This window comes from Eurosta solidaginis, chromosome 3 (genome assembly GCF_040869045.1).
Source record: "Eurosta solidaginis isolate ZX-2024a chromosome 3, ASM4086904v1, whole genome shotgun sequence".
In the NCBI taxonomy this organism is placed as follows: Eukaryota; Metazoa; Arthropoda; class Insecta; order Diptera; family Tephritidae; genus Eurosta; species Eurosta solidaginis.
The window spans coordinates 156,653,723-156,672,020 of NC_090321.1; the positions used below are offsets into that span (position 1 = coordinate 156,653,723).

At 41.4% G+C, this 18,298-nt stretch overlaps 1 protein-coding gene across 1 annotated transcript; it reads right to left on the reverse strand.

Moving 5' to 3' along the window:
- Positions 1-14,096: 14,096 nt before the first annotated feature.
- On the reverse strand, positions 14,097-16,860 carry LOC137246709 (uncharacterized). The gene has a single exon (XM_067777718.1). The coding sequence runs from the start codon at positions 16,723-16,725 to the stop codon at positions 15,784-15,786; it is 942 nt and encodes a 313-aa protein (XP_067633819.1). The 5' UTR covers positions 16,726-16,860; the 3' UTR covers positions 14,097-15,783.
- Positions 16,861-18,298: the final 1,438 nt, after the last annotated feature.

Consider the following 18,298-nt stretch of genomic DNA (forward strand, 5'->3'; position numbering starts at 1 on the left):
TGAAGAAAGCAACAGTTGCTGGAACTCCCCCGTCTCACTCGTCATCAAAGGAACTAAAAATCGCCTATGTTTGGACGCCCGCAAATTAAATGATCGCACCATCAAAGACGCCTACCCACTCCCACATATAGACGGTATTCTAAGTCGGCTTCAGAATACCAGGTGCATATCTGCCATTGATTTAAAAGACGCGTTTTGGCAGATACCTTTAGAGCGAAAGTCCAGGGAGAAAACTGCTTTCACTGTACCTGGTAGACCGTTGTACCATTTCACAGTAATGCCTTTTGGACTGTGCAACGCGGCACAGCGAATGTGTCGCTTAATGGACAAGGTCATCCCCGCTTATCTTCGTGAATCTGTGTTTGTTTACCTAGATGATTTATTGGTTTGTTCTGAGAATTTTTCGTCCCTTTTAGATATGTTGTCCCGTGTTGCAAAATGTCTTCGTGATGCTAAATTGACGATAAACGTTGAAAAGAGTAAGTTCTGTTTTAAGGAAGTATGATATCTGGGTTATGTCGTAGGCGACGGGTGTATCCGTACGGATCCAAATAAGGTGGCAGCGATGCGAGACTTCCCCGAACCCCGAACACCGAAGCAACTCAGACGGTTCCTAGGGATGACAGGCTGGTACCGCAGATTCATACAAGATTACGCGACAATTGCAGCACCGCTGCACGACTGCCTCACTAAAGACAAAATAAAATCTTTTAAAATGACGGACGAAGTGATGCAAGCATTTGATTGCTTAAAGCAAAAATTAATATCTGCACCGGTGTTAATACATCCGGATTTTGAAAAGCACTTTTACGTGCAATGTGACGCATCCACGGACGGAGTCGGAGGGGTACTCTTCCAACTAGACGAGGACGGAAACGAACGACCGATTGCCTACGTATCTGCGAAACTAAATAAGGCACAAAGAAATTACAGTATCACGGAACTAGAGTGTTATGCAGCGGTCCTGAGTATAAAGAGGTTCCGGCCCTATATCGAGGATTGCCCTTTACGGTAATAACTGACCATGCCAGCTTGAAGTGGTTGATGGGTCAGAAGGACTTGTCTGGCCGGCTGGCAAGGTGGAGCTTAAAATTACAAGGCTTCAATTTCGACATCCAGCACCGTAAGGGCACCCAAAATGTAGTGCCGGATGCTTTATCCAGGGTCGATATGAGTGAAATGTTAATAAACGACAGAATACTGGACATTGACGTAAATTCACCTTACTTTAAAACGACTGAGTACCACGAACTCATAGACACGGTGACAGCAAACAAGGACAAATTACCGGAACTGTGCGTATCTGATGGATACGTTTATAGACGGACGCAATTTGACAAGGGGGAAGGGCTTCAAGGAGACCATGCCTGGAAACTCTGTGTACCGACTGAACTTCGTTCTGGGTTGGTGGAGGCATCGCACTGCTCGCCTTCGGCAGGTCATGGAGGTATACACAAGACCCTTGCGCGCATCCGTGAAAGATACTACTGGCCAGGACTGGTGGCAGATGTACAAAATTATATTAAAGGTTGCGATACCTGTAAAGGCAACAAAACCCAAAATGCTTTCCACAAACCATTGATGGGAAAACAACATGTTACTGAACGCCCTTTTCAACGTTTATTTATAGATTTTATGGGTCCATACCCACGTACATGTGATGGTAATGTTTATGTGTTTGTGTGTCTAGATCACTTTTCGAAATTTGTGTTTTTTAAACCCATGCGTAGGGCAACCTCAGCTGAAGTTGTAAAATTTTTAGAAAAGGATATTTTTCACGTGTTTGGTGTACCGGAGTATGTACACTCCGACAATGGCAAACAGTTCGTTTCAGAAATGTTTACATCATTTTTAGCAAGATATGGCACGACGCATGTAAGAACGGCGTTCTACTCGCCACAAGGCAACGCGGCAGAAAGGGTCAACCGATCAATATTGCAAATAGTGAGGTCGTATGTAGGCGAAAACCAGAAAAATTGGGACAAACACATTAGTGACGCGGCCTTTGCATTACGAAGCGTCATCCATTCGGCGATTAACACATCACCGTATTATGCGTTGTTTGGTATGCCCATGGTGCAACATGGTGCATCGTACGAATTGTATCGAAAATTAGGCGCAGTCAAGGATGTGGACTGCGAGCTAGAGTTAACTTCAGATAAGCTTCAGGCGATTAGAAATAATATTATGAAAGAGCTGAGGTTAGCTCACGAGCGTAGCAAGAAGGTATATAACACTCGAAGTAGGGATGTGACGTTCAAGATTGGACAAGTGGTATACCGCCGAAATTTTAAACAGAGTTCACAAATCGACAACTATAATCCCAAACTTGCCCCAAAACAAGTTAAATGCATTGTACTTAAAGTAATAGGTAACTCGATGTATGAACTCGGTGATGCTAGTGGAAACAGAATCGGGGTATACCATGCTAAAGACATATTTGTGGCATGATGCTAGTTAAAGTTCAATGTTGCATGTTATTTATTACTCACCTTGGTACCTGAAAAACTTGACCTGTAGAAAATGGACATCCATTTTAATTTTTTTTGTGATTATTTATTCAATTATTTTAGGTTTTATTGACCTGTTAATGTAATTACACCGTTTTGACCTAACTTTTATTTAATTATACATTCCCAACTTAACATATTAACCCATCTAGACATTTGCAACTTGACTAATTTTCTTCAATCTGTGATATAGTTTTAGTTCAAACTGTGATATAGGATTAAGAGGCCCATCTGTGATACTGTAGGTTAGTGCTTGCTTGAGAACCCAGTGATGTAGGTTTAGAGTTTTGATAATTTGTTTAAATTTTGTTGTAGCAGTAAATACATGTTGTAATATATGTTTTAGTAAGAAGCAAACTAGAAGCCCGGCATTAGGTCGTGGGTCGAGGCCACACGTTAGCCCTACACTTATAAACCAACCCAAGGCTGCGTTATGAATTCCTTTACGCACACGCTCCATGATGCAAGCACCATCGGCGGATGCGAGCCTGTAACGACAGCCTTTGAGGATTTCTCTGACGACATGCAAGCGGGTATATGAACAGATGTGTAGGCAACCGCTAACCAAATCTCCTTCTCCGCTTTACGATATTAACAAAGCGGATGTTTGATTGTGTGAGTGGGTTGAACTGTTGCTTGCACATATGTGTATATACGTGCCGCCTAAGGGGCGAACGCGGATTGGTTCAACCAAAGCAGGAAGGCGATTCGTGACTTACGGTGTCCTAAATGCCGCAAGGCTTAGTAGGTATAAAAGGGGGTCCCGCGGATCAACAGCATTAAAAATCAAAAAGTCGCGGTCTTAACTAGTGCCAAAAGTGAAGTGAAAAGTTTTGTATTCAAAGTGCGTTTTGTTCACCTTAAAGTGTGGGTGCGCGAGTGACAAAATATTTTTTTAAAGTGCGGTTTCACGCGAAAAGTAAACGCGAGCGAAAAAAAAAAAAAATATAAGAGTGAACCTTGATACCAGGGAATCCTCCCTAGGTGCACCGCAGAGCAAGGAGTATCGCCACCATTGGGCGTGGAAAAATCCCCTCAAAGAAGCAGCAAAGTCACAGGTAAGCCAAAGTGTGATATTTGAAATTCCTTTATTTTTTTTTGAGAAACCATTGTTTTTTTACCCGCGTTTTTTTTTACACCTTTTTCCTTTTATTAGAACATTTTCTTTTTTTTGAACCTTGGTCTAAATAATTTTGTTTGAAATTAACATTTTTTTTTTGGTAAATTTTTTTGAAGCAGGAGAGTTGTTAGTAAACCATTTTATTTTTTTAGAATTTTTTTTATAAAAAAAAAAAATTAATTGAGGTAAAAATAGTTTCGAATCGTTAGATCGGCTCAACCTAAAATCCACTGTGCGAAAGTAGAGTTTTTCATAAATGTTTCTTTGGCGCTTTTACACAAAAATCATTCCTCTATTACCAAGCTAAACATTTTTTGACCCAAAATTCCCTTTCAAATGTTGACCGTTTTTCGGTGTAAATACTTGCATTCCCGTCGAAATATTTGTTGTGAATTTTTAATTTTTTTGACTTTTATTCGATCGAATTTGGTCTTAATTTAAAATTCATAAATATTAAAATATGCATAGGTGCACTTACATGTACATATGTATATACATATATATGTACACGAGCACATATGCAAACAAAAGTTAGATTAAAAGAAGAAGAGAGGAGATAATTGAAATATTTTTTTTGTTAAGTCATTTTAAATTTAGAAGAAGAGAAACAAAATAACTAAATTTTTTTCAAACCCAGAAAAATTTTAAACAAAAATTCTTTAAAATAAAAATATTTGAAAATATATATGCGTTCTCTTTTTGCAGCGCACGAAGCCAGCCGAAGGCCGCGACTTCTTTTCATATAAAATTTACACAAAATCACACGGAAAAACATACAAGTTATTTGATCGAAGAAAACACGCAAAACAACAACAAACACCAACCACACATACAAAAGGGGTCAATTGTCAAATTAAGGGATTGGGTTCTGGCCAAAACGGCAGCCAACGAGGCTATATTGGCCAAAAGCATCCGAACGAATTAGCGCCAGAATTTCGCAAACACATACACAAACACGCACACACAACATAATCAAAAAGTCACCAACGTCACACCACCAAGAAAATAAAACCAAACCCGAACATCAAAGGCAAGGCACGCAACTTCACACTATACACTTCAAACCACCACACAAAAAGGTAACACAACCTAGTTAACACCGACTTCGCAACCGAAGTCAGCCTGATATATGTAGATAGCAGCAGAAATAACATTGCACGCAACCGCAGCAACATACAACGTGTTGCTAAACATTTAGTGGCGCAACCACCCCACGCACTTGGCAACATTTGTTTAAAGCAAGCACGGCTACACAAACAGCACTCATCAACATTTGCTCACCACACCTCCACACGCCAACTCAAAACAGAAAAAATACCACGATCACAGCACTGATAAAAGGAGAGAGAGAGAGCAGTAAAGCGCGGCTCACTGGAAGCGCGCTCACCAACTTGAAATCTTATCTCTTATCACCACCACCACTTACACTTTTTATTATATTAGGGTACACCAACCGAACATTTTTTTTGTCGCAAAGCTTTCATACATTTTTAATTTGAATTTTTTTATTTTTGGATTTGTTAATTCTCTTTGCTTTGCCTAGTTATAAAACCAGTTTTATTATTTAATTAGCATAAGTTTTACAGATCTCCTTATACTTTGAATATTTTCCTTACCTTTAAGTTTTTTTTACATTTTTTTTGCACTTGGGCCTACACGTGTACAGGCATATGCATCACCATTAGGGTGTATGCTGCCACTCTCAAAATTAAATCCTAGTAGTGGATCTTTTCGGGCTATCGTAGCCCATCCACACAATTTACATCACATTTTCAATCCTTTTTTTTAGGATTGAAAAATTTCCTTTTTTGATTTTTCCTTACATCTACACCGCACTTACACTTATTGCTTTACGCGCCGCGATCCTGTTTAGTTCCGTTAATTTTTAATTTTTATATTTAATGTAATTCATATTTAATTTTTACTTTTTGCTAAACATTAAATTAAATTAAACACATACATTTTTTTACATATGCATGAAGGAATGCACATGCACCGAACCGCCGCGTTAAACTAACATCAAAAGACATTAGCTCCTAATAATTAGCCTTGACCACGGTCAAGCGGCCAAAGCCCGTAACAGTATCAGGGATAACTCATAGATCTACATACATATGTTGTTTGTTTCCTTCTTTACTTCCAGCTTGGGTGTTGTTTTTGGTACCAAAATCATACGGATAAGCGAGGTAAGTTTTTTTGAAGAAAACATAGAAGAAAACACATGCACATACCTTTATTTATGTAGAGTGGTTCTCTGTGTAAGGGCACATATTCCTATACAGATATTTCTGCTGACATATTTTTGAGAGTGAAAGCACACACGTCCGTGCATTTTTATATATGATTATACGTGTACTTGTGCATAAATGATTAGATAGACATTAGGCCGTTGTTGAATTTTTAATGTTTCTTGGTAATAATAATTATTAATTCTGCTTTGTAAATTTTCCTTTCAAACAAAAATTAAAAGTTTGAAATTTGGACTAGGGGAGAAGTAATGAAACAGGAGTCATAATGTTTGATTAGCTGTAAGGAGTCATTTGTAAGTTATTTTAATAAATATTGTTTATTAATTCGAAGTTGGAATTCCTTGGAATCAGCGTCTTTATATTGTGTTGTATGGGTTGAGGAGTATTATTTTTCATACATAGGTAATTTCAGCAACAACATGTCTGGCTAAAGGCAATCCTTTGTTGGTGTAGGTGTTGCCCTTGCGGCAACTGATGGTAAGTTGGGGCAGTTGAGGGGAAAGATGGAAGGTACGTAGGTACCCAAAGACGGACATTAGTCAGGTTTAAGGGGACTCTACTCGGGAAGCGGAGCCATAGCAGAGTCCAACGGCTGTTCGCATCTCGTGAACAGGAGGGGTGGGAAGGCTCCACCTGACTCGGACAGGTTTTCTCCCGCTTTCCTATATTTGTTTTTCTTTACTTTGTTTAGATACTTTCCCTCAGGCATGAACTCAATTTTGCTATGTAACTGTTGGGGAAGGAGAAGTGGCAAGAACCGCGCCTCAAAGCCGACGAGCCTCAGCCGGGCTACTACCATGCCACTCCGCCACTCCTCCTCTCCCGCACCAGGCAGTTATGTAACAATTTTTTTTTTTTAAGGCAGATTGCCAAACGAAGGGCGTGGGGTTTCTGTTTCTTCGGTGAAGGAGCTCCAGGAGCAGCCAAAAGCAAAAAAAACTATGTATGTATAGAAGTACACTAAATTGAGAAATTGTTGATAATAAAAATTGTCTGTCTTTGTTTTGAACGTGAACGAAATGTTGGTATAAGTTGAATATTTCTTGGGGGAAAGGGAAGGGTGGGAAGGGAAGAGTAAGTAAAACGTCCAGGATTGCAATGAAACAAAGGGGATCGCGTAAGTATGGTACAGTAAAAAGGAGCGGTCCAAGGTAGGGTGGGCTTCCTGGCGGTAAACTCAGGCGAACACAGACTTAGAACGACCAGGTAATATGCGCCCTATCTCAATGTTTACATTGGGTTAAAAACCCCGACCCGAAATACTGAGCTAGCCAGGGCGTACACATTGGGACTAATGAAGGGGCGGTGTAAATATGTGCTTACCCATATTTTACACATGCACTTTACTTTAGAATGTATCCCCTAAGGATTTCAGGCCAATCAGTCTTTCGTCGCGTCTTCTTAAGACGGTTGATTGACCTGTAACTACGGGAAAGGATACCTCGGGGGTTACTGTCGGCTTCGCAGCATGCGTACTGCAAGGGCAGATCGACGGAAACGGCTGTTACAGTATCCAGAACGAAGTTGAGCCAGAGTGACTCGCGTTTCCCTGGGGAGTGTGCGTTCCTCTTCCGGAAGTTTTGGGTACTGTTTCCTGAGTACTGGATTCATCGGGCAATTCCTGGCATAAAGTTCCGACGCCTGTTTGTGGAGTTCACCAAGGACCTGCTTGTGTTTTTTGCTTCATACGGCTGAGTTCTCAGGTGCCGTATTTCCTCAAAATGCTTACGGAGATTTTTCCTTAAGTCCCTAGGCGGTGTTGGCTCATCAATCAGATGTCTGTTGGAATGCCCAGGTTTCTGGGTATTCAACAGGAACTGTTTAGTTAGCATCTCATTTCTCTCCCTGATGGGGAGTATTCTCGCCTCATTATGTAGATGGTGTTCTGGGGACATAAAAAGACAGCCGGTGGCGGTTCTTAGCGCAGTATTTTGGCAGGCCTGTAGCTTATTCCGGTTATTTTTAGGCTTGGCGACCATATAGGGGACGCGTAGCATGCAATCGGCTGGCCAATTGCTTTGTAAGTGGTAATGAGCGTTTCTATGTCTTTTCCCCAAGTACTGCCAGCAAAGGATTTGCCGGCTCTGGATTTTCGATACAATTGCGGCTGCGTGCTCACCAAAATGAAGATCCTGATCAAACGTCACACCCAAGATTTTGGGGTGTAGGACAGTCGGTAGCGTAGTGCCATCGACGTGGATGTTCAAAATGGTCACATTTGGGACGTCCATGTTGTAAATAAGGTCGCGGAGGATTTAGTCGGTGATAGTGCTAGGTTTCGCGAGGCGAAAAAACTGGAGAGATCAGGGAGATAGCCGTTTATTCTGTTGCAAAGCTCATCGATCCCTGGGCCTGGGCCTGTGGCCATTATTGTGCAGTCATCGGCGTACGAAACGATAGTAACTCCTTCCGGTGGCGAAGGTAGCTTGGATATGTAGAAATTAAACAAAAGTGGGGATAGGACACCACCCTGTGGCACCCCCTGGGTGCTGATGGCATTAAGCGCGGTGGTGGTGCTATGGAGTTTTCTGAAGCCATGCTGATGGCAGGCTAGCTGCAAATTTGCTTTGAAATAGGGGAGCAAAATGGCTTCAAGCGTCTTGGCTACTGGCGATAGGAGAGATATCGGGCGATATGACTCTCCTATGTTAGCTGGTTTCGCAGGCTTTAGTAGCGAGACCACCTTGGCCATTTTCCCATGACAAAGGTGGAAAGAGACAGGTTGAAGACATGTGCTAAATATTTGAACCCCTCTTTCCCTGGGGTTTTAAGCATCGACATGGCTATTCCGTCTGGGCCCTCTGCTTTGGATGGTTTAGCATGACCGATGGCATCCTCAACCTCTTTGGCGGTGATGGTGATTGGTGACGCGCTGAATTTATGTTTACGTGCGTGTCTGTTGGCCCTCCGTCTATCTTTGTCGACCGTAGAATGCATTATATATTGTCGGCAGAAAGCGCTCGCGCATTTTTTCGCATCCGACAGCACTTTGTCGCCAAAGGCGATGGAAACTTTGTCTTTGTGCTTAGTCGGATTCGATAGGGTGGACCAAAGTTTACCCACACCGGTAGAGAGGTTACAACCTCTTAGGTGCTCCTCCCATTTCGCCCGCTTGTGTTCATCCACAAGCAATCTGATGCGTTGGTTTATATCCCTTATTTGGGGGTCGCCTTGATCAAGCTGCCTTATAAGATCACGTTCTCTCGTTAAGTTTGCGGCCTCCGCCGGGAAGTGGGGCCGGATTTCGGGAATTCTCCCGGCGGGGATGAAACGTGCCGAGGCGGATTCAATGACCTTGCGGAAGGCACGCTCCCCTTGGCGGGCATCAGTCGGGATAGGGAGGGCAGCAAAGAGGTTGTCTGTAAAAGATTTATATTCTTCCCACTTTCCTTTTTTAAAGTTTATGAAAGTGCGTTTTTCGGTGACGATGAAGTCGGCGGTACGCTCGAGCGAAATAAGTATTGGCAGGTGGTCGGATGCCAATGATACCATCGGCTGCCAGTTGACGCAGTTTACGAGTTCTGCGCTCACGATTGAGATATCTGGCGAACTGTGACAGCTTCCTACCATGCGTGTGGGGGCGTCTCCGTTTATTGTGCAGAACGTCGTTTCTTCTATTTGATCCGCCAACATCTCACCCCTACTGTCCGCTCGCAAATTTGAATGCCATAGATCATGATGGGCATTGAAATCGCCTAAGATAATGCGATTGTTGCCAGTGAGTAAGGCTCTGATATTAGGGCGGTATCCGCTGGGGCAACAGGTGGCAGGGGGATGTAGATGCTGATGATTTCTAGGTTTGCATCGCCTTACCGGACAGATAGGCCTTGACGTTCTAAGACATTGTCCCTGCGGTCGATGCCAGGATCAAATATGTGATATTGCACAGAGTGGTGTATTATAAACGCGAGGCCGCCTCCATTTCCGCTCTCGCGATCTTTTCTGTGGATATTATACCCAGAGCAGGTCTGCAATGCAGATCGTGCTGTGAGTTTAGTCTCTTGAATCGCAGCAATGCGGATGTTGTGCCGCTTCATGAAATTGACTATCTCCGTAATCTTCCCAGTTAGTCGATTACAGTTTAACTGCAGAATTCTGAAGTGCATGGGGGGAGACGTCGCCACTCTGGGGGTAAGTGACGGGTGACTACGCCTGGGTTGAGGAAGGCCAGGACGCAATTGCTGTTGTGGCCCTAGGACTGGGCGTCCTTGGGCAAGCATTGGGGTACCCGGATGATTTGGGTTTACGACCTGGCAACATGGCGCGATGAAACCCGTCGGGGGTTTGCCGTCGCGGAGACCAGCGGAGGGGGGGGGGGGCGCTTAGACGTAGACTACGGGACGCCCTTCGGCGTGAACAGCAAGGAGCTACAAAAGATTTATAAAAGTTACGTGGACGTCGGGTTTTGGGATCAAGCAAAGAACAACCTGTCCGATGCAACCATCCCTTACACGAGACACACTGACAAGAGTATGACCGTCCTAAAAAGATTCTTTTCCGACAGATGCAGCAAAACCATTTCTCAGGACCGGGGTCAGAAGATGTACCCGGATTGGGTTCGGTACCTTCCCAGAGCAAGAGAATATGGAGCAGTCCCGCTGCAAAGAGCTGCTGGGAGGATGACAATTTGTGGGAGGGAGCCAACAAATTAAATGGGGTTACACTGAAATGGCAGTCCTTGGTCGGAAGAAATCCCGAGTCGCTCCGGTACATAGAACCGACTGCCTTGGGAAGCGCAAATTAAGTCGTCGTGAAGTTTTCCCCATTGTCGTAGGTACTACGACCCGTCCAATGCAGTTCACCTTGTGGCACGTATAGCTTGTAAATCGTCGATCTGTCTTTAACAACCTAAAATTTGGTTTAATCGAACGCAACGTTTTGCAATTCATTATTGCACATGGTGCAACCGTATCTAATTCCATCTGAATTTGTTTCCTATCTATATATATAGGAACCATTTTTCTATCTACTGCATTGCATGCATTAACACTGTTTAGTTTTTGAACTGATTCACATTCATCCTCTGAAATCTGATCTAATTTGGTCTTACACACTTTGGCGATGTGGCCCACTCTTCCACATGCAAAGCATTTGGAATTGTTAAATTTGCAGTCTTTTCTAAGGTGCTGCCCCCCACATCCGTAACAATTGGACCCTTTCTCTTTTGCTCTCTGTATCGGTTCTTCGCCACTCGGGTTTTTCGAATTTGTATTTCTTTTTAACTGGTGCGTATCCCAGTTTATATGTTGGCTCGCTTGTTTGTATCACTTCTGTGCACTTTAGGTCTGTTGTGGCGTTTTGTGTTAATTCGATTGTATGCGCAATTTCGTATGTTTCAGCAAAATTTTTTGGTTTCTTTGCGATAACTTCATTACAAATAACTCGTGATTGTACGCCATACAACAATTGATCTAGTAGCATTATATCTAAGAATTCGCCATACTCACAGTGTACAGCAGCTTCTCTTAACGGAAGTGCGAACTTGCAAATCGGCTCTCCCTTTTCTTGTTTGTTTTGCCGGAACTTGATACTTTCTGCATACTTATTCTTACAGCCATCAAAATGGCGAATCAAGATATTTTTTATTTCGCTGTAGTTGAGCGAGTCTGGTGTTTTTGGGCTAACAAGAATTTTTAGCGCTGTATTAAGCTCTGTCCCCATGTGTACACGTACGATCTTGTGCTGTTCCGCCTCTGAAACCTTGCTCAACTGTAATGCCCAATCTACACGTGTGAAATAATCGTGTACTGAGGATTTATCTTCCGATTTGTATTCCGTAATACTAAACGGTGGCGGTTTGGGTGACAACGAACGATTTACCTTTGTATTTGCCGCAGCATTCTGTGCAGCCTCCTCCACAGCTCCTCGGATTGCTCCTGCTAGCGCATCCAACACTGTTTTTAAATCCTCCGGTGTAAGACTCATTTTTAAATACACTTCTGACACCACTTTTATACATGAGTGGTTATTTAATTAATGAAATAAGTTAATTGCTACATTTTAAAGTTAATGCGTAAAAGTATATCAATTGAAAGATAAAAAAGTAATAAAGAAGAAGATAAAGAATGTTCTGGCAACACAGTTGCCAGATGTATATATAAATAATTTATTGTCGTGGCACTGCCATCTCGTTTCATACATAACAGTCGATGGTTCTGATGTTGTGCAACTTTCGGTGAAGTCCAACGCAATAGGGTTAGACGGAATATGTGCTAAATTCTTGAAAATAATCCTACCCATAATCCTTCCACACATAACATATTTAATAAACTCCATTCTAACGACTATTCTATTTACAAAATGTTGGAAAGCTGCTAAAGTTAAACCGATTCCCAAACAGAAGAATGAGTACAAGCCTATAGCCACACTACCTTTCCTCTCGAAGGTCGTTGAGCGTATTTTACATGGGCAGATCGCTACATATGTGCGTGAAAATAAACTCCTGACAGACCATCAGTCTGGTTTCCGCCCAAAGAGAAGCTGTACTACGGCACTCTTTTCTGTAGTTGAAGATACAAGGCAGCGCATCGATGATAAATTTACGGCTTTCCTAATCCTTCTTGACCACTCCAAAGCCTTCGACTCTGTCGACCATACACTACTATGTAAGAAGCTGAAAAACAGGTTAATTTTTTGAGTCATGCAACCAACCTAATCAGTTCTTATCTAGACGGCAGAACCCAGGCAGTATGTGTAGATAGCAGAAAGTCAAACTTGTTAGATATTTTACGTGGTGTTCCCCAAAGTTCGATCCTGGGTCCTCTGTTATTTCTGTTGTACATTAATGACCTGTCTAGTGTTCTCAAGTATTGCAACGTCCACATCTACGCTGACGATGTTCATTGTATACGTGCTGTCCTGTCGATTGTACCAGTTTATGTATAAGTAACTTGAATCAAGATCTGCGCCAAATAGGCGTATGGGCTTCTGTTGTTGTGGGGGGAAAACTTGTTCTAGGAACAGCTTATGTCTAAATCCTCTAAAGTCGAAATGTATCGTCATTCGTAGAAAGCCGCTGGCTATAAATGCCTTAGACAATATTATGTTTGAAATTCTGTTATAGAATATGTTGACACGGCAAGAAATCTTGCTGTGAGTTTTTTCAAACTGTGACTATGCGAGCAAAAAGAAGTTAAATGTTGCTTACAATAACATTGCCAGATATGTATATGGGCTGAACAGGCTTGATCACGTTTCCTATTACTCTGAGAAGTTGCTAGACATATCCTTTGACAACCTTCTAAAGGTTAGAACTCTTACTACCCCTTACATAACATAATTTACACCAAAGAACCTCATTACCTATTTCGAAGGCTTCAATTTCTTCATTGTTGTTGTTGTTGTAGCAGTGCTTCGCCCCATCCAATAGGTGCGACCGATCACAAATTATCAATATCCTCTAACGGGAGTCCAAGGAAACTTGCTGTGGACCATAATGTGAGGGGTTTTAGAGGCGTTGGTTCCACATTACAATTAAATAGATGGTTGGTGTCATGTGCGGACACATTGCAAGCAGGACATACAATTTGTATGTCGGGATTGATTCTGGATAGGTAAGGGTTTAACCTGTTAAAGTATCCAGATCGAAGTTGAGCTAAAGTGACTCGCGTTTCGCTGGGGAGCGTGCGTTCCTCTTCCGCAAGGTTTGGATACTGTTCTTTGAGTACTGGATTCACCGTGCAATTCCTGGCATAAAGGTCCGACGCCTGTTTGTGGAGTTCACTTGTAACGCACACCTCGTGTGGATCCACGCCTTCGCGCTATCAAGGTCCTAGCTAGCTCAGTGGGATGGGTCGGGGCCCTCACCCATTGTCCAGCTTGATGCGGGGTGGATGTTACAACCATCTCCTCTCCCTGTAGAGATGCACGCACCTCGCAGGAAGTCCACCCTACCTTGGACCGCTCGATCATTTCGGCTCTAAGCGGGTCCCCTTTTCTTTCTGCTCCGTTGTTGTTGTAGCAATGTTTCGCCTCCACCTAATAGCTTCAACCGATCACAAATTGTCATCAATATCCTCTAACGGGAGTCCAAGGAAACTTGCTTTTTCGACAGGGGTGGACCATAATTAAAAGGCTGTTAGAGGCGTTGGTCCCACATTACAATTAAAGAGATGGTTGGTGTCATGTGGGGACACATTGATCCGTCTGACTCCTTTTCACTTACCCTTTCCTCTTCCTTCCTCCTCCCAAACCGATCAAATTAGCAAGCCATGTTAATTTCTTTTATTTCAATCTAAAATTTTATTTATATGGCTTAATCCTATTCAAAGAAAACGATAAAAAAAACGATTAACCTTAGGGCTATTGAGCCAAGTAGTAATATTCATGAACAAAAATGATTTATATTAGGACAAAACTTCAGTGATTATCTGACACTAAAATATATTCTATATGTAAGACTGATCCATACAACCTTGCCTTCCTGCGACTATATTATCATATTAGGATCGATATATATTTATATATAGATATCGACATGCACCATGCAGAACAGAAAAATGTAATCACGCACAGGTTTAACGAAAACCACTAAAAAAGGGATAAAAAACAATATGGAGATGGGTGTTAGAGGCGTAGGTTCCACATTACAATTGAAAATATGGTTGGTGTGATGTGGGGACATACCACATGCAGGACATACATTTCGTACGTCGGGGTTGATTCTGGACAAGTAAGAGTTTAACCTGTTACAGTATCCAGAACGAAGTTGGACCAGGGTGACTCTTGTTTCCCTAGCTAGTGTGCTTTCTTCTTCTGCAAGGGTGGGATATTGCATATTAATAACCTGGTTCACCGGGCGCGTCCTGACAAAGGCGTTTACCGATTCTGCTGGCCTGCTTTTGCTTTCCTGGATCAAACGGCTGTGTTGGCAGGTTCCGGGTCTCGTCATAGTGCTTTAGGAGATGTTCCCTTAATCCTCGTGGATGCGGTGCGGTCTTCGATCAGTGTCCTTATCGCTACAACAATAACAACAGGCGTTGGTTCCACATTGTAATTGAAAAGATGGTTGGTGTCATGTGGGGACGAGTTGCAAGCAGGACATACATTATGTATGTCGTTGTTGATTCTGGATAAGCAGGATGCAGATAGAAATTAAGATAGACGCGCGTCTCCCTGGGGAGATCGCTTTTTTGTTGTTCTTGTATTAACGATAAAGCCAAAATTCCCACAGAATCGATAACCGCTTTTGCCAAAAGACGCCCGTTGAACCCTGTTATCCACATACAATACATTTATTTGTTGCGTCCCTTCCAGAAATTGTCATCCGTCCAGCAGATCCTTGTAGCGGGACTGGGCTATAACGTCCTGCTCCGGGAAGATATCGAACACTATCCGGAGCCAGTACCTTGTCCTGAGAAATGATTTTGCACCGTGTACCGGAAAAAAATCTCTTGCCAGCGTGTCACCTGCAAAGGATGCTTACATCGCACGGGCCGTCGACCCCGTAATTTTTACAAATCTTTTGTGGGACCGATCTTCACGTCCCTCAGCCGTTAAAGGAAAATTAAGACAATTTGTGAGTGATCGCATATATTGGGCTTGGTGAAGCACTGCTACAAGAACAACAAAACCCCGACCACGAAAGTATTTTATTCGAAACCCGAGAAAGGGGAAGACCTCCAATAAGTTGGGATGGCCAGGTAGGAAAGGCTTGAGCTCCGAATTGATGATGTAGATGACTTGGTACGAAACGGTCGAAATTGCCTGCCTGCACAAATTTATGATTATGATGATATTTACAAAAACTTAGCGAGAAAAATGTGAAAAAAGTTGTACTTCAATAAAAAAAAATTGCGGTGTTTAAACTAAGCAGTTGCAACTCGGTATTCATAGCATTGCTGCTAAGAGAGATTAATGGTTTGGTGTAGCCAATGGGGTTCCGCTCATATATTACTAAAATATTTTATCTTGACAGTCCATCATCTACCTCTCCCACTTCTAATATAGCTTGCAATATTTTACGTTTCAGTTTCTTTCGCGAAGTATCTGAATTAAGATTGCGAAATTCAGTAGCAATCAATTCACCAAACGCGTCCCATTGATCTCGTGATTGGACCGTGCAAATATCATCCAAGCTTTTTTTGAATGACATGTTTGTAGTGCTTGGACTACATTGATCACTTGATTTATTGCAAGAACGAACACCCGGATCCTGTTGATTTTCTCCGCTTGCTGTTTTCTGATATTGAGATATTACTTGAGTTGGTTGCGTATCTGAAGAACGTTCGTTTCGTGACGAAATAAAGCTATTCTCCTTGGGATTACCTTCAACCTCTAATACCCCTTTTTTTTGTTGGCGATTATTTTCAGAATTAGACGCAATTTTCCTATCCTCGAATTGATACCTAGTTATTTGTTCCATTGAATCATTCATGATCTTTGTATTTTGCTCTTCACTCTCCTCTTCGCTAGTATTTAAGTACTTAAAATAAGAGTCTCTTTTGCGTATTTTAGTCTGATATCCCCTTCCACCTGGACGGGGTTCAATGATATCACGCAAAAATTTTAAAGATTGAAAATGCTTCCACCGACAGCTTTCAATTGTGGATTCCTTCTCTGTCCCTGTATCCTCAATTCTTCGTTCCAATTTTTTCATCTCTGAGTTAAATTGATTGCGTAAATTATGAATCTTTTTACCAAATTCCATCTTTGTGATTAGTAAACTTGAACAAATTTGATCAATGGCTTTTTTTCTTTTTTCCTTATGTTTGTAATCCTCTGCATAATGGTTCCATAAGCATTCATGTTGTTGGTACAATTCAATTAGTTGAGTAATTTTTTCCCTTGTCCATACTGTGCTTTTCCGCCGTGATCCTATTTGCCCGAACTCAGCAGGTCCTGCCATTGAAAGAGTGTTATAATTTGGTTACAATATACAGATCTTGGTCATCTTTGATCTTGGTGATGACATACAAAGCACTGCTACAGCAACAACAACAACATGGGATACATTTGCCGTCTTTCAGTGAGTTTTCCAGCACCGGCTCACGTTCAATTCTCACAAGAATGCTCTGGATCATTGAGAGACTTGAGAACAGTGTTGCCAGGTGATGCAAAAAAAAAGAAGCTAGATTGGCAAAAAAAAAAAGGTTAGAAAAGGCTAAACTTAGAAAAAAAGAAGCTAAAAAAAGGCCAGAAATTTTTTGGTTAATTCATTAAATTTGTTTATATTTTAGTTTACACATTTGTAAATAAAAACTTATAAACATAACTTAAGCATAACTTCCTGTTTCAAAACATATCAGGCACATTTTCTTTGACTAGCACATGGAATTAATTAAATGATTGCATATGTGTATATACATAAAAAAAATATTACAAACTAATTATTTATATAAAATATTCCCCGTCTGAGGAATCAGAAGAGCTTAAGTCTGGGTATAAAGTTTGGCTATTTACCATAGATATGAGATCATCGGTAATTTCAAAGTCATTACAACATTTAGATAATCGTTTTAACGAGCATCTAATATTAAGCAGCGCATTAAGCATTTTAATTTCTAGTTTGTTCCTTAATTTAGTTTTCAGAATTTTCATGCCACTAAAAACTCTTTCAACCTCCGCGTTACTGAGTGGTAATACTAAAAAATTAAATATGAATTCGACAAGTTCTAAAAAAGGAGGTTCGTTTAATGCATTTTTATGTAAATTCCATGGTGGAGTGTACATTTTTCCATTGTATTGTTATAAGTTTTCGCCACTGCAGCTCTATTAATGCTATTTGACTTGAAGAATAACTATGCTTCTCTTTTTCAAAGTAAGAAAATACATCTGGCTTTGAAATTTTCAACGAATTTTCAGCAGAAAAAGAATTAGTCTTTTGTAGAGAACTCAGATTATTAGGTATAAGGTGTTCACAGGAACTATTGAAATTATTTTATTTTAGAAATTTTTAAATATACATTCGGATTAAAAAAGGCTAGAAAAAGTCACGAAGTTTAACACAAAATTTCGGGGCTAAAGGCAAAAAAAAAGGCTTAATCTAGCTTCGAAAAGGCTAACCTGGCAACACTGCTTGAGAAGGAAATGTCGTGAAATTTTCGCACACGTGAAATGTGATAGTCAGATGTCGCCGCTGTTTTTCATTTAATTCATTAGGTTTATTAAAGGCAGCGTTGCCAAACTAAAAAGAAGTAATTAAGAAATTATCTGGCTCACAAATTGAACCAGTCTTCTATCTGGCTCAAATCGTTGTTGTTGCATTTACATGCAAAATTATTTATCTGGCTCAGGATTTTGCCACCGGATGATAGCTATTGTATACTAGTTAGAGTGGGGTCGTTTCGTTCTGAACTTGTTCAATTGACCGGGTCTCTCAACTGAACAAGTGAACTAGATCTTCGATTTCGGTTCTATTTGTTCTTTTAGTTCAGTTGTTCCTTTAGTTCGTTTTACCTAATGTTATTCTTTCTCACTTC

Bases quoted from the DNA above. Each gene is read 5' to 3' on its own strand.
- LOC137246709 (XM_067777718.1), bottom strand. From the start codon at position 16,725: ATGGCAGGACCTGCTGAGTTCGGGCAAATAGGATCACGGCGGAAAAGC.